We start from the raw sequence: 24,656 nt of genomic DNA, 5'->3' as shown, positions 1-24,656 counted from the left end.
CTGTCTTGTCCGTGGAAATCCCTGGGGCTGTGCGTGGAGCCTGGGAGGTCCGGGGCAGCAGCGACGCGGTCCTGGTGAGCAGCGCACAGGGCGCTAAGGCCCGGACGCGGTGGCGGCCTCAGCACCAGGGAAGTAGCTCAACTGCACGGCACTAGGGACCCCTCTCTGTGGGGACAGGAGGCGCGCGTGCGTGTGCGCTCCATGCCGGGCCCCCGCTCTCTTGCTGAGACTGCCATGCCGCTGCGCTTCCCTCTCGGCACCACTGGGGGAAAGGTGACTTTTCCTTGGCCCTTTGCAGAGATGGCCCGGTACCCTTCGGTCAAACGAGGCAAACGAGCCTCTTGCCCCGGACCCTCCAGCCCTCCGGCTCCATCCCGCCCCTCCCCCGCGTCTCCTGCGCTCGGGTGCCCCTTCGCTGAGCCTCTGCGCTACATTAGTGCTCGCTCTGCGCGCCTCCCCACTCTCCTTCCGTGTCTTCTCTGCTTGGTGCAGCTGAGTGGAAGGGGAAGACCTCTTCCTTAGTGAGGAAGTTCGGTCCTTGGACGAGTCGTGTGCCGGGCTACCGCTAGGCTGGCTGCAACCTGTTCCTCCCTCACCCCAGCGCCCGCCCTCTCGCGCTCCCGCCCTCTCCCGGCGCAGCCGCGGATCGCTGTTGCATGCTGATCTGGAGAGGCGGCGGCGGCCAGCGCTCCGGGCGGATGCTGGCACTCGGGCTTCGCTGCTCTCTGGATGCTGCTCAACTTCTACCCCAAACGCAGGAGCTGTGAAGTCATTTGTCCCTCTCTGGCTGGATCGACTTCTTATTTTGATATTTTGGGCGTTGCGGTTTACGCAGGAACCTCAATACTGCTCTCCCCCCTCCCTCCCTCTCTCTCCAACCTTTGGATGCGACTGCGCTGGTAGATTGAAAGACCCAAGTCTTGGCTGTGGAATTTCTTGGGTGGATTTGTAGGAGCTGGCGTTATAAAGCATGCCATCGTGACGGGTCCTTGTCTTTTTTTTTCTTCCTTTTTTTCAAAGTTCTTTTGTTTTCATTTTCCCCCTCCCTCCTACCCCTCCCCCCAACCAATAAATCACCAAACTGTTACCTAGCGGGCCGTGCCTGCCTCTCTCCCCGAACTAGGTGGTGCGTCTGCCAGAAGAGGAGCTATGTTTGAAGAGCAGCCTACTCCACCCGTCTCCTCTCTGGTCCCTCACCACCACCACACACTGGCATTTTGAGAGGGAAAAAATTGCCTTCAGAAACTGAGCACCCCCAAGCCCTACCCCATCTTTTTTCCTTCTTGAGGAATGGAGCTTCGCGGAGGTTGTATTTAGATTCAAGAGTTCGGAGCGGCGGGGCTGCTTGCTGCCACCTCTCCCAAGAGCTCGCGGGGCTCCCCAGAGGCGGTGGTCCTGCGCCGGTCTAGATGCGGCTCTGAGTCTCCGTGTCTCTGCTTGTTGCTGTGTGCGGGTGTTCGGCGATCACCTTTGTGTGTCTTCTGTCTGTTTAAACTTCAGGATGGCTCGCTTCGGGGAGGCGGTGGTCGGCAGGCCGGGGTCGGGAGATGGAGACTCGGACCAGAGCAGGAACCGGCAAGGAACCCCGGTGCCGGCCTCGGGGCCGGCGGCCGCCTACAAGCAGTCGAAAGCGCAGAGGGCGCGGACTATGGCTTTGTACAACCCCATTCCCGTCCGGCAGAACTGTTTCACCGTCAACAGATCCCTGTTCATCTTCGGAGAAGATAACATTGTCAGGAAATACGCCAAGAAGCTCATCGATTGGCCATATCCTTTCTTGCCACCATAACTCCCTTCTCACCCTTTGCATTTCTGCTGGTGAGGGGGGAATCTGGCATAGAATTTTTCCCTACCCCTCCTTCCTGGTGCCAATTTGCCCCTTTGCTGAAGTGCACTCTTAGATGTACTCTGTTACATCTAAGGGGCAAGCTTGGTGCCTTGGAGACCTCTTTGGGCACTAGTGCTTGTCAAGGTAAGACTTTTGGTTTTTGAATTTTCCTATGTGTGGAAATCTCTAGCATCCCTGGGTGTGTGGTATTGCAGTGTCTGCCCCTTTCTGGGCTGGGCTTTGTCTGAAGGCCCAGTCACCCCCAATCCTTCCACAAGCTGCACTCTACATAGACTTGGGTTGCCCCTTATCTAGGGGCTTTCTTTTGTAATCAATCTCCCATTTCCACCCTTTATGCCAACCCCTCTGTCCCCATTTCTACCAGCTGGGGAGACACCTGCAGTCTGCCGCTAGGCAAGTGGAGGCTCTGGGAGGGGATTTATCAGTTCAGAAGCTCCCAGAGCACTGAACCAAAACCATGTATACACATAGGAAAATTAACAAATAAAAGGAGTCTTTGGCTGGAGACTTAAGTTTAAATTCCTCTGAAAGTGGAGTATGTGTTAGTGGAGGCAATCTCTGTTACCACCATCAAAGTTGGAGTTCTCTTCCCAGCCAAAGACCAGGAGCTCATTTGGGCCCATCCTTTTCATGGTCCTGGGTTGAGTACTCATGTTTCTGAACTCAGCTGGTTGCTCTCTGAGTATCGGGGATCAGACAAATCTGTTGGGCCTGAGTTTGTCAGCTGAGAGCCAGAGGTGTGTAAGCAGTCTGTTTCTAGTTCCAAAGGGATTGCTGTTCACTAGGAGCTGGTGGGGCATCTCTGATGATGGTGGTGTCAGGGTGAACAGGCATGTCTTTGCAGGTTTGATCCAGCACACCAAATGCACGCTGCTGATGAGGCATCTCACTGCCTTGTTCTTCACTAAGAATTTTGATACCTGGCAAGGCCATTAGGAATTGCGGGTGGTGAGGGGGATTAGAGGGGCCAAGCTATTGATGTAGTGTTAAATATGGGGGTGGGCTTGGAGGCTCTGATGCTTGTGGAGGGATGTTTCTTGAGAAAGATGCACCTGCAAAAGAAGCTCCTCCTTTGTACTCCCTCCTCCCTACCCCCACCCTCCAGGTGAGCAGCAATGAGATAGTTGAGCTGCGGGGGACTCTAGTACCAGCCAGGCTCGGGGCTTGGTTTCCCCCGGACCTGGGCATCTGTCTGCTACCCCTACTTCAATCTCTGGCCTTGGTTTCTCCTCCCTAGTTCCCTGCTTCAGCAGCTCCGCGATTGGCTGGCGCCTGGTGCTTCTAGGCAGCACCCCTCATTAGAAACGAAGGAGTATCTCTAAGCAGATATTCTTCCTGCCGCTGTTCACATCCTTCCACAACCACCCCTGACTGGGCTTCTCCTTCTCACCTCTTCGCTTCATTCTCCCCTCCCTCTCTCACCCTCACAGAGAGATACCGGCCCGTACAGTACCGGAGTTGAACGTTTCTAGGTGGGGGCTCAAGGTGGGGGAGGGGTCCTGCCCCTGCTGTCTCGGATGCCGGTGAGCTGCACAAAGCTGACAGATCTCATTGTGTTGCGCGCTGCGGCTGCAAATAACTCCTCTAGGGAGGTCTCTAGGATTTCCAGCTGGGCCCCCCACCTCACCCGCCTTGTACAAGTCTCTAAATGTTCCCACCCACCAGATGCCGCTTTGCTGTGCCCCTCTCCTAGGGCATGTTTATTCAGACAGGCGCTCTCCCATTTCCTTTCCGTAGATAGACAAAGCCGCTCAGCCGCCCTGCAGGTGGCAAAGTGTGCCAGCTGACACCGTTGGCACCTTGGACAGCACCATCTAAACTCCTCTGGCGGCCCTGGGTTCCCCAGTCGCTGAGGTTCGGGACCTCGAGTACTTCCGGCTGGGCCCTGGCTCCCTGGTTGGAAAATGCAGCATGTTTCCTACACCATGCGGTTGCCCCCTTAGACGCTTTCTCCTCCGCCGCAAAGACACCGCCTTTCCACCGGGCTGTAGGTCTTACTCCTCCCTTTCCTTGTCTCTGGCCAAAATGGACCAAAGAGAGTCAGAGGAGAGGTGCCCCAGGAAGTCAACTTCAGCATCATGCTCAGTGTCTTGGCTACAAGCCTGGGCCCAGTGGTCTTTTCCCCCTGTAGTTGGGAATTTTACAGTGGTTCTACAGTGTTCAGGCTGTTGTAAGTATTCAGAGAACATCTGCTAAGGTGTTTAGTGGAGCCTTGTTGGAAAATTTAAAATATACGGTTTGGTTTTTTTCCTAGCTGTACAATATAATTGACTGATCATTCCCTGTGGTGGTGACCACGGAAACATTGCGCTTTTGTGTTTTCTCCAAATCCGCATCTAAGTTCCTAGTCTCCCCTTCCCTCGCTTTCACAATATCCATCTGCCTGAAATATTTTGCTTTTTCTTACTGGAAGTCAGTGCAAGTAGTGGCTACCCCAAAAGCTTTGAAGTTAGGCTACCTGAGTTCAAATCCCATTTCCTTCAAAAGCTCTGACCTTGAAAACTTACTCCATTGCTGTGTGACTCAGTTTCCATATCTGTAAAGTGAAGATGATAATAAGTTACTGGGAGAAATAAGTTAATATATATCAAGTGGCTAGAACTTTAAGTAGTTACCCAATAAACATTACCTATTTGGGAATTTTAGCATGTCTGAAGAGAGGGGTCTCAGTTCATTGTTTAGATTCTTATATGTCAAAGAGCAAGAAGCTGCATCCGTGTCAGGATAGCTTAAGAATTCAGAATCCTGGGCCCCACTTCAGACTGCTGAGGCTGAATCTGCATTATAACAAGACACCCAAGTGATTAGTGTGCGTGTATATTCCCTGTGTTGGTGACTAGTTTGAGATGTACTTCTCTGCTCTTTGTATGGGCCAGTTTTAAAAAAGAAAAGAAAGAAAGTCGTTCAGGAAACATGTCAAGACTTGCTTTAATATTTGGTACTGATGTATTTACATTCAGCATACTTGAGGATTTTGATTGCTTGTGCTCTGTGACACCTTGTGAAACTTACACTTGTACTGACTGTAGGAAGTCACTGTGGGACTAGGGTACTGCGTCCTCCCTGTGTGCTGTGTGTATTAGTCTGAAAGGATGAGTTAAGTAAAAGGAATGATTTAACTTCTTGTAGGACCCTCTAATTTGGGGAGAGTATATCCAGCTGTTAATAGTGGAGGTCTGATTCTTTGAAGAAATGCCTGAGATGACCCAGATTTGGCATGAGATATGGTGGCAAGTCAGCAGCCTACTCTGCGTGTGTTTTACTTTTCTTGGAAGCTACATCTGCATAGGGAGATAATTTTAAAATTTTGACAGTCTATAGTGTATACTATAGGCTTTTTGAAAATGCTAATCTGATTGAAAATGGATATTATGTTTTATAGGATTTTTCCTTCTCTTTCTTGCTCATCTAATACATCTAAAAAGAATGCCTCTTCTCAGGCAGTGGCTGTTCTGAATGCCATCCCATGGTCACTGTGCCGTGTACTTAACTAGCTTCAAATGGTCTGTGCTCAGGACCAAGTTACCTTGTGGATGGGCACACAGGATCTCTTGCATGGGTTGTGATGTACCCTACACTTCTTTACACTTTTTCAGGTCAAGAAGAAGGGAAGAAATGTTATATCTGACTTGGAGGCTCCGTGCATCATAGATTTTTTTTTTCTACCCACTTGGTCATCTCAGCAGGGGAGCACGTTTTATGTGGAAATGAACATGGTTTAAAGTGGGACTATCAAACGTGCTTGTAGCCACTGAGATGATGAAACTCATAATGAACCTGTGGCTATTCATCCCCGATTTCTTGTGGAGATTGTCACTGTCTCCCCCTAAGCACTCTGGGTATGGGTCAGAGAACAGATGTTTTATTATGATGAATTTCCCATTCATTAAATTTAAATTTATTTTGCAGGATTTTAGTGAGATTTACTGAAAGTTTTGGTTCCTAAATCTCCTGTTCTGGCATATATTTTTCCTCCTATTCTGATTACCTACAAATGTACAGTCTTGCAGGATAGTAAATGATAGTTCTGGAAAGAATTTCAGGTTTGATGTAACTAACAGATTATGAATCAGGGTGCCTTGGTTAGGGCTGAGGCTGGGAACTAACAAGGATGCAGTCTGTAGTAATATCCTCTAATCAGTTAATAGAGAAAGGCATTTTCCACACACCTGTGCACAGATGCAGACAGCGAGACAGGTAGTGACAGTAGCTGGCATTGACGCTGCAGGATACTTTGCTTTGTTTACACTTTTCTTTTCTGAGGTTCCTGGAACAATCTCTGAATTGCCTGTTAGCTCTGCTCCTGATCTGAGGTGTGAGTAATATTTCCTCTGGAAGCCAGGCCAAGACTGGTTTGGGGACCATTTGAAATTGGGATGCAGCCTGGAAAGTGAGCTGGAGTGATGGAATTTGACAGAGTGAAATGACTTGAGGATGGAGACAAAAATATCTTGAATGTGATAGTTTTGTCTGTTGGTTTGCATGTCATTATTTCCCCACTTCCCTGCAGTTTCCTTCCCTGCAATAGGCAAAGTGCACACTACAAATTTAAGGAGGAGGAGGAAAATAAATGAGAACAGGCCTTCTTTTTCTTTCCTCCTAAGAGATCCAAACTCTGGAATTATTAGTTCCATCCAAAATTACTTATCTCTTTTTAGCTGTTGCTGTACAACATGTAGGTGTTTTTTCCTCCTCAAACTCTGTTGCTTTCCCCCTCTCTTTATGGGAACATCTGGTTTCTTGCAATCTTTAGACTCTCAGTTAAAACAGAATTGAGTCAAGATTTGCTAAGCTATTAGAACTCTGGCAAACCTTTTGACTTTGTGTGTTTGATCACCAGATCAGTAGCCTCCCTTGTGCCCTGTGTAGGCTGCCTGGGAAGCTGCACCTCACCAGACACCAAAGCCCCGCTGTGCAATCTAGTCCTTTAGAGGCCAAGCTGCTGATCTTATTTTGTTTATCACTGACCACAAAGACATAAAAGACAGAACCTAAATGGAACTGTAATTAATACCCTTTTATTCATGGAGACAGAGCCCAGGTCTTTACTTTCTGTTTTGGTTCAGTCTTCCACCCATCTTTTCATGCTTCTGTATTTCTCCATTCTCATTTATAGGTTCAGCTTTTGTGACTAATTCATTGTATGTGTGGCTTTTTAGGATTTTTAGAAGAGGAAGATTGTCTTCCTCTTGGATGTGACCAAGATCTCTTCAAAGGGCCAGCTTCAGAAATCAACTTTTTCTCTAGATTCTGTCTTTTGTGGTGGGACTATAACACAGGAAAAGGTAGCTTATGTGGAAGGTTGTCTTTTAACATGCCTTTCCTTGCTGTTTTTATGACTTCCCTCTATCCAGCTATGTGGCATTGAAGTGTCCCATAAACAGTCTTCCCTCCTTTACTTAGAGACATGGTTCACTAGAAAGTGTTTATGTCCCCGAGTACTTGTCCCACTTGAGTCCTCTCATCAGTTCAAATTTTCTAGCTGATAAATGCAAAACTACTGAGCTAAGAGCAGGCTTCTGTAAACATTTGTTTACAGCGTGAATCCACATAGGTGGGGTGTTGTGGAGAGGAGGTACCCACCACCGTTAGCACCAAGTGACTTCTAAAGCAGTCCTTCTGGAAGAGAGATAGGAATGTCAGAGACTTGGATCATTTCTGTTTCCATCTCCTAAAGCTCCACATGTAGGACTCATGACTGGTTTACCAGTGATGTTTCCAGCATCAGTTTTACTTAAAGGCAGAGAGTATGGCACAAAGTTTCTAAGCTCCTCCAGCCTAGTGGTCTCTTGAATGTTAAGCCTATTTCAGGGAGATATCTGTGGTGTATTTTTGCTCACTGAGGAGTACAACAAATATGTTTCATAAATTTCCTATTCCTTGCATCTTTAACCATCTTTGGCTACAAACCCTGATGAGCCCTGTGTCCCTATCTCTGGAAAGCAAAGACGAATTAAAGGTGTGTCCTTAAAATGTGAAGATGGGGCAGATTAAGGAGAAAAGCAATGGATGACTTTCAAAAGTGTCACTTATCTAAACATCCCTAGCAGAGCAGGGGTCACTTCTTAGGAGCTTCTAATAGATTTTTTTTTTTGGTGCTGGGGATTGAACCCAGGGCCTAGTACATGCTAGGCAAGTGCTGTAGCAATGAGTTACATCCCTAGTTCTCTTACTGTAACTTGAGCTCCATAAATAAATTCTACTCTTAGTCCCCTTATGCTTAAAAGGGAGATGGGGCTTGAAGTAGTTTTGTTTTGCAGTAATGAGGATACATCCCCCGCCACACCCCCGCCCCCATCTTTGAGACGGGGTCTTGTCAAGTTGTCTAGGCTAGGATCAAAATTGCCATCCTTTTGCCTGAGCCTCTTCAATGCTGAGATTACAAGCATGTGGTACCACATCTTGCTTAGCAGACCCATTTTAAAAGTAATAGTTCATTCCAGAAACATGAGGGCAGGCCTTGGGAATATGGCACCCAGCAAGGCTCCTGTGATCCAGCCATGTCATGAAAGGCTTCAGAGAGAGTGGACGTTTGGCCTGTGGGAGTTGGTCTGAATCACTGTTCTAACTTTGCATAATTTTGAGGCTATAGTTTTTGCTTCATGCGGTTTTAATGCATTTTTTGCTGTATTTAGACTGCATTTCAGAAGAATTTGGAAAGCCTCTTTATTTCCTCTCCCTCTCCAGGGGTGAGATAAGAATGCAGCAGTGTGGTAGGTAATGGGTCAGAGTGGAAAAGAAGTAATGTTCTGGTCAGTGTGATGAATGAAGCTGTGTTGGTAGCATTCTGATAGCCAACATGAGGTGCATGAGTGGCCTCCTGGACTGGAAAGGATGCCCACAACTAGGCGGGGGAGAAGAATGAGTCCTCACAAATCTTTTCCAGCCTTCAGCTTAACTGTAGGTTGAAAGTTTTCAAACTTTCTGTGCCTCTTTCCCAGTTTCCACACTATTATTCTCAAGGGGCTGGTCAGGGTCAAAAAGACATGAAATGAATTTTCAACAGTCACTTGTGAACGTCCTGGCAATTTCCAGCTGTGTGCTGGTGGGAACTATCTTACTGCCATTCCATTACCCACCATTCCTTCTAGCAGGTGATTTCCATCGGCATCAAGACTAATTCCTCACTGACTTCCTTTGTGGTTGAAGTTGAAGCCAGACATACGCACTCTGCCTGTTTCACCTAAACTCCTCACTGTTTCAGTGTGTCTCAGAATCACCTGGGGGCCTTATAAGAATACAGATCACTGGACCCCCACGGCCAGTTCCTTGCCTAGTAGGTCTGAAGTAGGGCCTGAGAATTTTCATTCATCACAAGTTCCCAAGGGACACTGATGCTGCTGTTCTCAGAGCCATAATTTGAGAAGTGCAGCGCAATACAGTTTTGTTTCTGCCTGGCAACGCCTTCCGAGAAATCAGTCTTGTATGTTGCTGAGGAGATTCCCCATTCTAAATCTCTGTCTCATATACTAGCCTGAGGCGCTATTGTTAACGTAAGCTTACTCTCTGCTCTCAGTGAAGCTTTAAGACTTTTCTATAAAATGCAGATGATCTTGGGCATCGAAACACATTAAGCTAATATATGATGCTGTCAACCTCAAGTTAGTTCACCTTGTTCTTTCTGGCCTTAAAACTGAGAGCAGGCTCTTCTGGGAATGGCCATGCCCCTTTTGATTCCAGCACCTCTCCCAGTGCTGACACCTTTGTTGAATGATTTTTAATTAAATCAGTTACTCTGGGTGTAACAAGCATCAGTGAAGTGCCTACTATGTGCCCTTGCTACTCTGACCTGGCTGTAGGACCAGGCATGGACTGGTCGTAGCGTGAGGACACTGAATGCTGGGAGTGGGAGAAGGATCATCACATGGGCGTTGGGAAGTTGTAAACGACAAGCCTTACCCTGTTACTCAGTTTTGCTCATAATTGTTCCAGTTTCTGTTACCCAGGGTGGACATCCTCACTATTAAAAATGTAGAGTAGTTATTATTTAGCTTTTTTGTTATAAAGAGCTCTATTACTTGGGACCCAGAGATCTATAGTATAATGACAATTCAGATTTGTGAGGATGGCCCCCATGCACGCAGACACACAGAATTCTGTAGTGCTCAATACTTTTTCTTTCTCTTTTCTCCTTCCTGCGTTCCTTTCTCCCTTCTTTCCTCCCTGCTTTCCTTCCTCCTTTTCTTTCCCCCACCCCATTTTTGCAGTACTTGGGATTAAACCCAAGGCCTTTGCACTGAGCTTCATCCCCAGCCCTTTTTATTTTATTTTTTAATCTAGAGACAGGGTTACTGAGTTGCTGAGTCTGGGCTCAAATTTGTGATCTCCCTGCCTCAGCCTCCTAGGTTACTGGGATTGCAGGTATGTGCCATCACGCCCAGCCTGTAGTGCTTTCTGAATATTGCCAATAAAGCATTCATTGCATTATGTTCAACATAGTTTGGTATGTGCTTTTTATTGTACTGTGTTCTGAACTTTCATGAATTATAATCTATATTGATGTATAAAGTAACTTTTCATCACAGTTGTTAAATTAACCAAAGTTTTCTTCTCCAGGTACATATTCCAGGTAACAGGATTTGTTGCATTGTTCTAGAAATCAGTACTTTTCGGTCTAGAAATGCTATAGAATCAGAGATGAATCTGGGTGCAGTTGTCACATCAGCAGGTGGTGGGTGGCACAAATGGATTGATAGCTCAGCAGGCTGAGCTCCCTGGCTGGTAAACTGGTATTATATCTAACTGGGTGTGTTGCTGTCGGCTAACATTAAAAATGAGCCTCCAAGATTTTCAAGAGAGTCATCAGTCAGGCATCTCAGCATGACCTTGTCAAGTGATATTTTCCCTAACTCGATTCTGAATTATTCAACTTTTGTGTCTTCAGCTTATTTCTATGTTCTTTTACACTCCCATCTCCCTGCTTCTTGATCTAGGTCAGAGAATGCTGGACTCTAAAACTGCTTAATTGAGGGGTGATACTCTTTTTTTTTTTTGAAATAGGGTCTCACTTTGTAATACAGGCTGCCCTTGTACTCACTGTGTAGCCCAGGCTGGCCTTGAACTCATAGCAATCCTACTGCTTCTGCCTACCTCAGCGACCATAATCAACATTTCACCAGCTATTCCAGCTGGTCCAGGAATCCCAAAGAGTACCTCCACTTCTGGGCCCTCCATACCTTTGTATTTCCTGCTCCTTTTTCCTAAGTGACTCTGGCTTTACAGTACACAGTGCTCCGAGGTTCTTTTCTCTGTGAAGCCTTGCTTGATTTCTCTAGGCATAGTAAGACCAACTCCCTCCTCTGGGTTCCCATTGGGCACTTTCTATATTACTTTATTGTAACATTTACCACGTAACTTTAGTATTGGTTTAAAATCCCTGCAAGGGGAGGAGACATTATCTATTAGTGTTTTTTTAATTACCAGAATACAGAACAGTGCTCATTAACATTGGCATTTAACACATTTGTTTCAATTAAAATACTTTTTTGAGTTTAGTTGTTTTTTTGGGGGGGGTTGGTACTGGGGATTGAACTCAGGACCTTGTGCTCTCGAGGGAGGCGGTGGAACCACTGAGCTAAATCCCCGGCTTAGTTTGTTTTTTTTTTCTAAGAAATGATATTCTATTGTATTTCTGACTTGACTTCAGGTTTTAGTCAGCTAAAAGTGTTGGGTTCTTTTAATATGAATTGGTAACACTGTTGTTTGTCCTCACACTGTGCTCATTCTGTTTAATTTTTGTATGTAGTTTCAGGACTCTGGATTTATTTCAGTTAATTTTTATCTTCTTGCTTTTAATTCAATAGACCATTCTGTAAAGATCTTTTTCAAATGGGCATGAGAAACTAATATTCTTTGAGTATCCACCAAATTTCAGAATTTTTACATTTAAACAAGTCAGCAAGTGTTATTATCTATATTTTAAATATGAGGAAACTGAGGCTAAAGAAGTCTAAGTCACTTGGTCAAGGTCACTACCAGTGAACTTGAATCCAGGTGGCCAGATTCTAATGTGGTGTCAGTGATTTTTATCATATGTTATCTCTGGACTTGGATGTTCAATGGTGAGTTCCCCACACTGAGCTTTATGTCATCTGCAAATTTGATAGGGATTTATGCTTTATGCTTCCATTCAAATAACTGATGAGAACGTGATTAGAGTCAGGACTCCCTCTTTCTGCTTATCATCACTGCATTACTCAGTGCTCATTGACTCTTCAGCTTTTCTCAAATCTTCTGAACTGTGCTTTAGCCAACTGACATTTCTCTATTTGTCTGCAAAAATATTGCAAGAGATATCCTTGTCACACACTTTACTGAAATCAATACATACTTCCATGACTATTTCATGTCTATTTTAGGATGTAGCATCTTGCTTTCTCCAAAGTCCACTTTAGCTATCATTTTCAGAGACTCAGACAATATTTTTTTTCTTTGCTAGACAACAAAAGAATCTCAGGAGTTGAAGAAATATTAGACTTTATCTAGTCTAATGAGCAATTGATGAATGCTTTAGAGTTTGGGGTTTTGGAAGCATTAGAGTGTCATTGTTAAAAACATAGTCTCGGGATTCAAATCTCAGCACTACCACTATCTCAGCTAGGCAGCCTGCTTAACCTTGCTGTGCTTCAGATTTCTCAAATGCAAAATGAAAATAGTAATTTCATCTTGTGTGATCAGGTGAGATAATACATGTAAAGTGTGTAGAATAGTGTTTGGAACATGGTAAATAGAATAATTCTTAGTTATTAGTTTCTGGTTAATTCTGGATGATTCAGTGTTAAACATCTGCAGCCAAGTTTTCTCCTTCTAACAATACTGCCTTAACTTCCTCTTGATTTGGAGCAGTTTTTGATCCTGAGTATTGCCAGACACTGTTCCTGCAACCTTGCCTTCATTACCTCCCTGAGCCTCAGAATCTTCAGGTGGGTGGTAGAGCTAGAGCTCTCTGTCCCTGCTCTGCTAAACTTCTAAGACTTTTGTGAGGCTGTTATCAGAAGTTGTGTATGGAAGCTCTTCATAAACATATTAGGCATTAACACTAGTGTTAATGTTGATAGACTGTAAAAATATCTAATGTTTATCAAGTGGTTACTGTGTGACAGATATGACACCACGTACTTCTGTGGATTATTGCACTTATTCCTCATGACAGTCTTGTGGAAATACACATTCTTATTTTTTGCATTTGGCATTTATGGGGAATAAGGCATGGAGAACATGACTTATTTGTCCAAGATCGGAGATGAATGAGGGGTGAAGGCCTAATTAGGGTGGGTGTTCTTAGTCTCTGCACCTAGGTACTCTTTACATGAACCTTTTATTCCTTCTCAAAGATATTATGTTTATATATATATATATTTTTCGGTACCAGGGATCGAACTCTGGTCCTTGTGCTTACGCAGCAGGCGGTGAAACCACTGAGCTAAATCCCCAGCCCTATGTTTATATTGTTAAAAAATTTTAAATATGGACATCACATTTTCCTTTGTATATTTCTAATGCTGATTTTATGCCAACATTGTCCTTGAGGACACAATTGGATTTATAATCCAGAAAAAATATTTTCAGGAGCAATAATAGGACAGAATTTTCCCAACCAGTAGATCTGATGCTCAAAATCATGAACATCCTTAAACAAACCCACTTGATTTTATTTTTGTGTGTATAAAAACAGTAGCCAAACATTTCAGATGGTCCAATTGATGACATATGGAAGGAACCCTCTGAGAGTCTCAACTTGGCCTCTGAGTGGGTTTTCTTCTCAGAGGTTGCCAGCCTTCCAACTAACTATTTTCCTGTCATTCAGGTTTCTTAGATGCAAGATCTCTGGGGAAGAACTGTGAAAGAAACTTAAAAGAGTTAGAGTAATGTGTGTGGGGATGGAACATCTATGCTTTGAGCCTTTGGAATTTGCCTAATGAGCTTCATGAAGGGCATCTGACTTGACAAATGGAGGGCATTTTACCTCTAGGAACTGGATACTGGTGTATATGAGAATGGAGAATTAGGCTGAACAACTTGGATTCTGGAAATCAGACTGAAGTCTCAAAAGAAATTAGAGTGAGCCTAAAAAAGTTAAAGGAGCATCTCTCCTTCCTGCTAATTTTGGATTGTATTTGCATGGAAACTTGTATTTGTGCAATTGCTGAGCCATATGGGCACACAAGGATGCATGTGTTTTGGTGATATGAGGGCACTGAAGGACATGGGCTTGTCTGGAGGTGGGGTGAGTGGGTGGGTGTGGTAACATGAGGGCACCTTTGGGGAGTATGGGCCCATGTAAATTCAGAGGATCTGAGCATTTTGACAAGTTCACCCTCCCTTCTCATAGAGAGTTATTTATGTATGTATTTATTCATGTTTTAGATCACACACATCCCCCACTCCTGCAGTTCTGTGGATAGGGATGTTACATCCCTAGGTAACCTCATTCCCTGGTAATGATTAAAGCATAAAAAATGTCCACTCTGAATTTACAGGTGCAGAATGACTGAGCTTGTTTTCATCATAACTATCAGTAGACAGATTCAAGACAACAAAATAAAGGAATAGATTCTAGGATATTAAAACTGTCTGGCACTTTCCACACTTCTACTCAAAAAAGGCTAGGTTCAGAAAAGCCCTGCACAATCACAAGTTTTGTCATCTCTTTTTCTCTTATCTTCATTTATTTTTATTATATAATCTGGGCAACATTCTGTAGAGATGATCATCCAGGGTGAAAGAGCTGTTGGTTCCTCAGAATGTGCCCCTGCAGGTTGATGGAGGAAACTAACCTTTAATGAATGTTCACTGAATGAGAAGTAGTCTGTGGTGCATTTTAGTAGCATATATAATTTAATCCAACCCTATGTGGAGTAGATATCATTGTACTCAGTTTACAGATGATTAATCTAGGGCATATGTAGCTATGGTCTGGATCAACTCAGTTCGCAAGTCTTTCTTTTGTACCATGCTGCCACAATCAGACCAGAAGACTGGCAGTACTCTTCCCTTACAGAGTATCTTTTTAGGATGATACTACAAACTACTCTGTATCTGTGACACCCACAGGATATGAGGCTAAAGCCATGGAAGTGTGAAAGGTCAGTAGATGGGAGAGGAGCAGAACTCCTTTAGTCATCAAGGTCATCATGAAGTGAACCTGAGATACCTTGCTTTCTGTCATCAGAAGGTGAGCTTGGGTTAGAGCCTTTGCTCTTTTATCTTGCTTTTTCCCCCAAAGCTCCACTGCCACACTGTCTTCATCATTGTTCAGATGATCTTTGATTTGAAAATGTCAATTTTCCTTTCCATGTGAGCATGTTAATCCCACCCTGCCCCCGTCCTCAAAGAAGCCTCCCCTCAGTCCTCTTTGGGCTCCAGGGTGCCATAGTGTGAGTTGCAGTGTGGAGGTGGCAGTTTTCCTGACTTTTTCTTGAACTTTAACTTATTGCATGCTTCTGTTTTTGCAACTTTTTAAGGATTGGGGTTGGGGTGGTAGGGAGGCTGCAGAAAAGACTCATATCCCAGTAGAGTGTAGGAAAGGCTTACAGTAGGTTTATGGAAAAGCAGCCTTATGTTTATTCCCAGGCCAGCACTATGAGGATTTTTACTTTTCATTGACTATCTAGTAGGGGAGTTTCTAGCCAATCCAGTGGGTCATGGAGCTTCTCTCCTGGAAAATTTAGAAGTACTTTTATGAACACTTGCTTGGTGTTCATAGGTGTGCCAGGATTTCCATTTTGAATGTCATTTTTGGATTTCCTCACTGGTAGCTTCACCAAAAGTGATTTCTTTCAACTGTAATAATGGATGGTCTTTCTCTTCCCCACTTCTTTTTTAATCATGTTCCCTGTTAGTATCACAGAATATTACCAGGACCTAAAAGCAACTCTAATCAGACCCTCATTTATTTGTAAGAAAGCTAGGACCAGCAATATTAAGAGTCTTGCTACACGTCTCTCAGTAAATGAAAGCAGAGGTTGGAATCCGGGGTTTCTAACTAACTGCACATTTTTTCCTTCTCTTTTCTGCATACCCTCTTTGTTCAGTCAATTCCTTCTACCTTCTTCTTCTGGGACTAATTTGTCCTTTTGTTAGTTAGCAACTATGTGTTTGTGGAGTTTCTCTTGGAACATACAAGATTGTATATAAGGATCATCATTAATAAGAAAAGACTTAAGGGCCGGGGATTTAGCTCAGTGGTTCCACTGCCTGCCTTGCAAGCACAAGGTCCCGAGTTTGATCCCTGGTAACAAAAAAAAAAAAAAAAAAAAAAAAAAAAAAATCAATAAGAAAAGACTTAAATAAGAAAAATAAAAAGAGACAAGAAATGGATACTTCTTAGAGGTGATACTTCCTGGCATAAATCCATTGAAGATGGGAAGCTTTGATTCAGGACAATGATTCATTTTTCCTTTCCCCAAAATGTGGCCACAAAACCATGTGAAATTATATGACTCCATTGGCAATGGACCCTTCTACTCAGTGTAAAAACCAAGTCTAAGTCTCAGCAGATGGGAGAATGAAGCTTAGCAAGCATCCATCTCAGATGTTTGCTGGGCTGTTCAGTGGTGAACTATCCAGACCCGACCTTAGTAGATTGGCCTTTTGAGGACCATTGAGTAGTCCTGGGAAGGATGTGAGCTCAAATAAAAATATCCATTTCTTTTGGAAACCAGGGACTTTTATTTGATTATTCTAATGATAGTTTTCCAAGATTTTCAATGTATGGAGCTGAGAGCTGGAGAGACCCTGGGAAAAAACTCTCATTCTCCCTCAACTCTCCATATCTACATCTGTAAAATGAATATCCTGAAAGTGTTACTAGAACTCTAAGGTGCCTTTTATTTTTCCCCCGGCACCTCGGGGATTTGAGTTTCTGCAATTGTTGCTGCATGTGATTTGAGGCCACTGGTAGCTTTCTTGGCCCCCAACATCGAAAACAGGACTTTCCCCCTTGGCTGTACATTATAATCAGCCTGGGAGCTTCTAGAAATGCTGATGCCCAGACTGCAGCCAAAACACATCTGAATTTCTGGAGGTGTATACGCTGTCCTTAATTTTAAAAGCTTTCCTGGTTGATTCTGCAGTTCACCCAAGGCTAATATCCACTGATCTTCTGGAGAGAGGCAAACCATACCTTATTTGTTTCTGTTTCTTTTGATTGTGATCTGATTACATGCACCAGATGATTTCTCTCAGTTCTATTGCAGGCTGTAGTGAAATAGTGGGAGACCCCTGGGTATCCCTGGATTCAGCCTGAGAAAATAGGATGATTAATTCTTATGTTGTCCTATATTGGCAAAACCATTCACCTGTGACTGCTTCAGGCACACCTTCAGCTGCCCAGGTAACAGCCTTCTGTGATGAGGGCAATGCTTAGACTTCCTGAATGTAAGTCAAAGTAAGGGACAATTGGAGGCTAAGGGACAGAATGAGTCATGTCAACTAGAAGGCTGTTAGGTGACTGAAGACTCACTGGCCCTGTTTCCTACCCGAATAATTAACCCCTTTGGATGGGAGGATTGACCTTGCATGACCACCATCAAATATAGGAATTTTCTCCCCAATATACTTGACCCTGAATTTCCCAGAAACAGGGAGCTTTAGTAAGTAGGTGCTGAAACTGGCTTGCCCTGGCTCTTCAGTGTCCTGTATATGTATCTCTCCAGATTCTGTGTTAAGTGATGTGAGTTGATAGTTTGAAATTGACTATGGTCAGAATATTTATGCCCTACAGATTGGCAAATGCTGCACATGAGCACTTTTCTCCTTCATGTTAAATATTCAATTATTAGCACCACACTTCATTTGTTCCTTAACAAAGTAACCCATTCACTTGTGGAGTTGTAGAAGTTCTTCTCTTTACTTTCTGGAATAACTTAAGGAAAAGTCTAAGCCCCCTGTTACAAGATAGCTCTCTGGACATTTGAAAACAACTATTCTAGGGCTGGGGATTTAGCTCTATGGTGCAGTGCCTGCCTCACAAGTGCAAGGTCCTGAGTTCGATCTCCAGTACTGCAAAACAACAAAAACAACAACAACAACAACAACAAAACAGCTATGATATCTTAAGTCTTCTCTTTCCAAGCTGAGTATCCTTAATTTTCTTACAGGCTCAGTAGGTGTCTTTGAACACTGAGGTACAGTTGTAGAGTTTTCAAAGAAAACAAGAATTCTCCCAGAGATGATCTATGGATTCTTTCACAAAAGCCCTCCCTCCAAGTAATGGGGATTGGACTGAGCTACATCCCTAGCCCCTTATTGTTATTGTTGTTGTTGTTATTATGATTATCATCTTGATACAGGGTCTCACCAAGTTGCTAAGTTGCCCAGGCTGGGTTTGAACTTGTGACCCTCCTGCCTCAACCTTCCAGAGTGCTGGGATTACAGGTATGCACCATCATGCCCAATCACAAATGGCTTTGCATTTTCTTTATATATTCCAAGTCCCTCTGATACCTGGTGGTACAAATGTTTGATATGAAGCAGGATACAGTCTTGGGTGTGGCTGCTGACTGCAGTACACGATCTTTCCCTAAAGTGCACATTCCTGCCAGAGGACTTGATGGGCTCAATTTGTCAGAGTATCATCAAAACACAAATTCTGGTTTCTGAAACAAGTAATTTCTCCACTGCTGTCTTGTTTTCTTTCAGAGGCTTTTAATGTTCCCCTTTCTATTCTTCCCTTTTCTATTGCACTCAATCATTTGTCTCCTGATCACCAAAACTGTGCGTCAAATGACAGCATTCTGAATCCAGGATCCAGCCAGACACATAACCAATGATTTGTTAAAACTTCTCCAGCTGACAGTAACTGAAAGGGGCACCAGCAGCAAAAAGAAGGAAGAAGCCAGAGTTACACTTCTCCTTTATGAATAGGGTAGGAATAGTCTGGAGCTAATCTCAGACCTAGTCCACTAAAGTAGCAATAATGTGACCTTCCTTTCAGTGGTTTTATGTATAGGACAAGGTCATAGGAGTAGGGTAGAGTCCTTTGATCTAACAGAAATGAGATTTGGGACATGGCTTCACATCTGATAACTAGAAGGGTAATACAAAGGATCTTTTGTTTTGAGTAACTGAGCCCATTGACCTCCATGAGAGAGAAATGTTCTGGAAAACAGAAAGCCCTTTGAGGGGTTCTCTTCCTCTTTGTTAAGTTCCCAATATTGCTTTCTTTGTCTTTCATTCATTAAGTTTTAAGTCTTTAGAAGTAGGTGTAATGGCATTTCCATCTTCCTGACAGCCAGAGAAAGAGGTGTGCCTCTGTGTTAAGGATTGCCTGTCAGATGGTGGATTTGAACAGAGGCAGCTGTTGTCATGGCAATGGCAGGTTGCATCCCACCACCATGGAAACCAAAGTTTAAAAACTGATGTTAAGACTGGAAGTCACATGATGCATTTTTGTTTTGTTTTGTTTCAAAAAAAAGAAAAGGGGTTTGGTTTTTCAATCTGAATTTTTTTAAAGATGAGATTGGGTGGTGAGAAAATTGCGGTAAGGAAAGGAACAAGATAATTAAGGGGGACAGCATGGGGTATGCAGGGCCATCCTTTTTCTGCTTATTCATAGTGCATTTCTCCTGCCATGGGTGGATGAGCAGGAGACACGGTGTAGTTTTCCAGTTTTGTAGCCAAGCTGTGCACTGATAACTGTCCCATGGAGAGAAGTTCAGGTTTTGCCTTCCTGCCTTTGGAAAGTGATATGTGGTCCACCCTCTGTTCAGCAGCCCAGGACAGAGACTGGGAATCTAAAAGTGAGGATTAAGGAAGAAAATGGAAATGGAGTTGAGAGACTAATGTTCAAATATGGGAGTGTCCATACATTGATAAATTTAGAGAATTAACATTTATTTTTAGGAAATTGAGAAGTTCATCTGTAGCCCTTCAGAACTCCAAGCAATGCAGCCTCTCTGCATTCCCCCTTTCTGGGGTTGCCTCCTTTGGAATGCCCTGCCATGCCAGTCAGCCATAGGAATGAATGCTCAGAAGGCTAGATGGAGCCCATCCAGGAGCCCATTCACCTCTAGACATGGGTACCTTGCACTACGATTACCTCTTCTCCTATGCCCTCTTACCCTAGAGGGTGAGGATGGTTTGCTGAGAGGCTTTAGGAAATCTTCTTGGAGCTCCATCTTTATTTCACACTTACACTTTCTACAATGATCAGAAGAGAAGGTGGTAAAACATCCCCTAATGAAGGGAGCTACCCCAGGCCTACTTTAACAGGGCTGGTTTGAATTTTTCCTTCAGACTGAAGGGCTGAAGAATTGCACTCCTGTCCTGTGTACACAGGTTAGGAGGTGGAGATTCCTGTCTACTGTAGGAGGGGTGAGGAAGGTTGTTGGGGGTGCAGACACACTCTGCTGGAGCAATGGCCGTAGTGATGGCTCTGTCTGGGTTTTGACGTGAGGTCCTGTTTCTTGGATAATACTTGTCTGTCCGGGACAGATGTGTCTTTCTCAGTGGTCTCAGGCGAGGAGGATATGATCTCACCAGCATGATCTCACTGCATTTCCATCAGGGTCTGTAGGAGCTGGAGCCGGACTTCTTTGGTGGTTCAACCCCTTCTGTTCTTAGCTCTGGCCTTGGGTGTGATTAATGTCTCTTCTAATCACTGGGAAAGATTGCATCAGAGCTATCAGCTTCATAAATCCTCCACTGGGGACTGGTGTTTGGATGTGCTTTCCATATTCCCAGGAGGTTCTGGGCCAAATGTCTTTTCTTCCCGGAGGCCCATTACCATAATTTTCTTTTAAATCCTTTATCAGGGTGGGTCTCTTCAATGTCAGCCTGTGGCTGCAGCCAGCAAGTCCTCTCCTGGAGGCTGTGACCACTAACAGATGCTTTCCCCAAAGCTTTGAGTCACAGCAGATGCTTGAAGATTGATTCAGTAGGATAATAAAAGTGACTGGTGCATTTGTGTAGCACCTTACAGTTTCAGAGGGCTTTCATATTCATGTTGCATTTTAGCCACTGATCCTTTTGTGTTTCTTCCTTTGTTGGAATGGATGGTGGTGGCCTTCCCCTGACTCACGAGCACTGTGTTGGAACAGTTTTTCCAGAACCCTGTGTTGTGTTCCCATTGTGGAGTTACATTTTCTCCATTGTATTTCAGGTCTTGAGGAAGATCCTGATTTTTCTCACATAAAAAAGCAATATAGCCTGGAAGCTTTGAGTAACTGTATTTTGTTATCATTCATATTTAACATGTCCTTTTTGAGGTACCACAGAATAGATGATCCCTTTCCCAGTAAGCACACGTGAGAATATTTATGTGCAGGTGTGGAAGGAGTGGAAAGACATACACAAAGCTGTGTTGACCATCCTCTGAAACTATGAAATCTCTTAGAGTTAGCCTTCTCAAGAAGGAGGGTGATGGAGGGGGAAAGGAGACAGACTTTCTTGTGGGGGATTGTTCTGGGCCTGTGGAGGTGGGTAAGGGAGAGAAAGTTATGGTTAAAGATAATGCCAAAGGCATGCTGAGACATACCTCCTTAGAGACTGTGGGCTGTTTCAGGCATCCCCAGGAGTTCTGGGAAGTGCTGGAGTGGCCACAGGCTGCTCCCCGAAGACTCATGTTCTACATTAGGTCTGGAGTTGGGAGAGCACAGCATGGTCTGCCTGCCTGTCTCTGGGGCCCCTTCACCCTTTCAAGGAATTCAGTCTCCTTATGCTGTGATGTCAGAACCTCTGGGAGGAGACAGCTGGGAGCAGAGGCGTCCAGGCAACACCATGGTGGTCACAGAGGTGCATGGTTTCCTCTGGGAATCCTGCATTTGCTGTCTGTCTCCTAAGTCCTTCCTAGTTCTGGACCTGCCCATCTAAAGCTGGGAAGCAGTGATAGGGCCAGGCAGTGGATAGGCTCAGCCCCAGGCCAGGCCCCATGGCTCTGTTGGCAAGCAGAGCCAGTACTGCAACCTTAGGTCAGCCCTCTCCCTTGGCCCCAGCTTTTGGTGCTTCAGAAGGGATTGAACAAATGGCAGGTGTGCGGGCCAGCCACACTGCTCAAATTAGCTGTGTTGCTAAGGAAACAAGTCAACTGGTTGAAGGAAGGAGCATTGGGTAAAGGAGATAAATCAATAAGTGAACCTATTTTTATCATTTCCCTAATGATTGTCTTGAAGCTGCTAGACAGGGAAGGAGAAAGGGGAGCCGGAGCGACCCAAGTCCTCACTAGTGGGCTCTGAAGGAGAGAGGAGTTGGGTGGTGTTTGGGGAGACTGCTTGGAAAGTTTATGAAATGAGGTCCCTAGTGAGCAGACAGGGAGACAGGAGGGGGAGCCTCTTGGCAGGTTTCAAAGCACTTTTCATGGTCATTTCCTCATTTGCTCTGCTCTACCGCTTTGTTCTCTGGTTTTTATCCTCTAAGAAATCTTGTTCTGATTTCCATGACTATAAACTTCCTCTTTACCCTCACCTTGGGATAGGTTTTTTATTGTGTTTTGTTTTTCAGAAGCACTACAGTTTTAATTGATTTCGTGATTATAAATTAATACATGCTCATTATAACACTTGGGCAATGGATAAAGGAGTAAAGAGGAAAGTGAAAATAACCCTGCTTCCCCAAAAAACTCATTATCCTTCTAGCAAGACAGAATTTCCCCCTTTCTCGTTCTCTTTTAACATTAAAGGATCTTCTATGCATGCTGGTTTCTTTTCTTTCCTTGTTCGTTTTTTAATAGATAATGTGTGCCCACAATATACTGAACAAAAAATTCAAATGGGTATAGAGTGTAGAGAGTCTTTTATAAGGAGAGATACCTCAGGCCTCATTTCCCTATGTTATGCACTTATAATTGATTATTAATTTATTAATTCAATAAGTTATTGGATGCCCACTACGTACAAACACAGGGACACGAAGGTGAAGAAGGCAAGCAAAGCCTCTGGCCTTAGGCTCCTGGTCCTCACTGTCTCAGTAGCTCCGTCTGTTCTGGATCTCAAAACACGAACAAGCTGGGCACCAGGGATGGACACACTTATGCCAAAGGTGCTTCATGTCAGGCACAGGCTATGCGGGGAGTTGCTGAATTCCTGAGCAGAAAGAATGAGTCCTGTGCAGGCTTTCTTCATGCCCCTGACTGTGATTGCGGTGACGGGTTTGAAGAGATAATCCTCCTGGAGGCCATGACAACTGGAAGCTTCTTTTGAGCTTTCCAAGTCACATCTTTGTGTCACCTGAAATGTGCACTAGCTTGACCCGTGGGCCATTATTTGTACTCCAGGCTTTTCTTCCCTTTGGAAGTGTAGCAGGGCCTGTGCTATTGGGTTTGAAGTTCAGCTGGCCAGAAGAAAGGGAGTCAACCGGCAGAGGAATGCGCCTGAGTCTACCAGAGCCAGAGTGACTACTCAGTGGAATTCCTCACCTTCATTCATTCCTCTACTTAACAGCTCCTGCTGCGCATCAGGGCCTCTGCTAAGCACTGCCAGTGGGGAGAGAAATGAAACACCTGCTTTAAAGGTGTAGTTTCTTGGGGGAGATAGAAGAAAAAAGTAAAAAATAAAAATAAAAGAAATACTGAACAATGCAATGCAAAGAGAAACAAGGCACAAGGAAAAATCCCGCAAAGTGACATTTTGGCTTGGACTTGACATATGAGCAGAAAGGAGGACAAAGCTACTTCAAGTGACAGCAAAAGCACCAAGATGTCAAAGTGAGTCCTTTACAAATTCTTCAGAATGGGAAGTAGAAAAGAGGTTAAAGGAAAGGGCTGTGAGAGTCACTGGGGCCCAGGCAGCACAGGATACTTGCTTTGCTCACCTCCTCTAAGAATTCCTGGTTCCAGGCCAGGGATTTAGCTCAGTGGTTCTGCCACCTGCCTCGAAAGCACAAGGTCCCAAGTTCTATCCCCGGTACCAAAAAAAAAAAAAAAGGAGAAGAATTCCTGGTTCCAATCCTCTTTTCCTCAAACTCACAGACACACGGGATCTCCATAGTCTCACCTTGGCTTCTACACCACAATCTCACTGCCCCAATGTGAGTTCATCCTGTGTTCAAGATGTGCTAAAGGGACATCCCTGTCAAGGATGTATGCATTTAAGCAGTTTTCAAAATGGTAAGATAAAAGATTGAAGCTTTGAATGAATCCTTAGACATCAGACAGTAGGCAGAGGATTTGGCTGGAGGAGGGATTGGAAATAAGGTATTTTTAGAACTTAGGAATTGTCAAATTTTCACTTTCTGATTCTATTCTCTGGGGCCTTGGGCAGCACAATCTTTTGAGACCTTATGACTTTTCAGCAACCAGATACCTGGCCAGTCCTAGGAAATCTGACTTTTCAGCTCCTGCATCCAAGAGCCCTTCTCCTGCCCTGAGCATCCTGCAGTGGTGATAGCCATGACTTTCCAGGGCTAGCCTTGGGTCTCCAACAAGCTTCACACATCTGCATTTGGACTTTCTGGACGATTGGAGCTTAAAGGTCCTAGCAGCAAGATATAGTTTGAGATGATCTGGTTAGAAAGATGCTGGTGTGGGACAAGGAGCAAGGGGTGGGGACTGCAAAGGCCACAGTGGTCTGAGTGGGGGTTGCTGTGGAGAATGGTCTCAGAGGTACACAGCTGCCAGAACCTGTCTTGCCCGCTCATCTACTTTTAGACCTGTGGTTATTACTTTCATGCAAAGAAGACTCAACCCCGAAAAGGAGTCAGACTCAAGCAGACTCTTGAGAGCTTGTGACGTCTGTAGCTTGGATGAGAAGTTGTTTGTTTCCAGTCCCACTTCCCAGGTCAGGCCCCAGCTTCCTTGGATGTGCTGAGCAGGTTTCTGAGCTTGTAGCTTGATGCTTTTACCCATGGAAAATGACCAGGTGCACCCCATACC

General features: G+C 44.5%; 1 protein-coding gene across 9 annotated transcripts in view; it reads left to right on the top strand.

Annotated features, from left to right (window-relative positions):
* Window positions 1-24,656, top strand: part of Cacna1e (calcium voltage-gated channel subunit alpha1 E) — a 485,327-nt gene that overhangs the window by 175,044 nt on the left and 285,627 nt on the right. For all 9 annotated transcript variants that reach the window (XM_087194394.1, XM_087194393.1, XM_087194398.1 and 6 more), the window contains exon 3: window positions 1,501-1,767. In XM_087194394.1, coding sequence (XP_087050520.1) covers window positions 1,501-1,767 — 267 coding nt within the window. The remainder of the gene's footprint in view (window positions 1-1,500; window positions 1,768-24,656) is intronic.

Source organism: Heterocephalus glaber, unplaced genomic scaffold (genome assembly GCF_053883595.1).
Source record: "Heterocephalus glaber isolate CG9 unplaced genomic scaffold, H.glaber_assembly_v1.0 deba00001600, whole genome shotgun sequence".
Lineage (NCBI taxonomy): Eukaryota > Metazoa > Chordata > Mammalia > Rodentia > Bathyergidae > Heterocephalus > Heterocephalus glaber.
The sequence above is the reverse complement of the archived record's forward strand: the minus strand, read 5'-3'. Positions and strand labels throughout refer to the sequence as shown.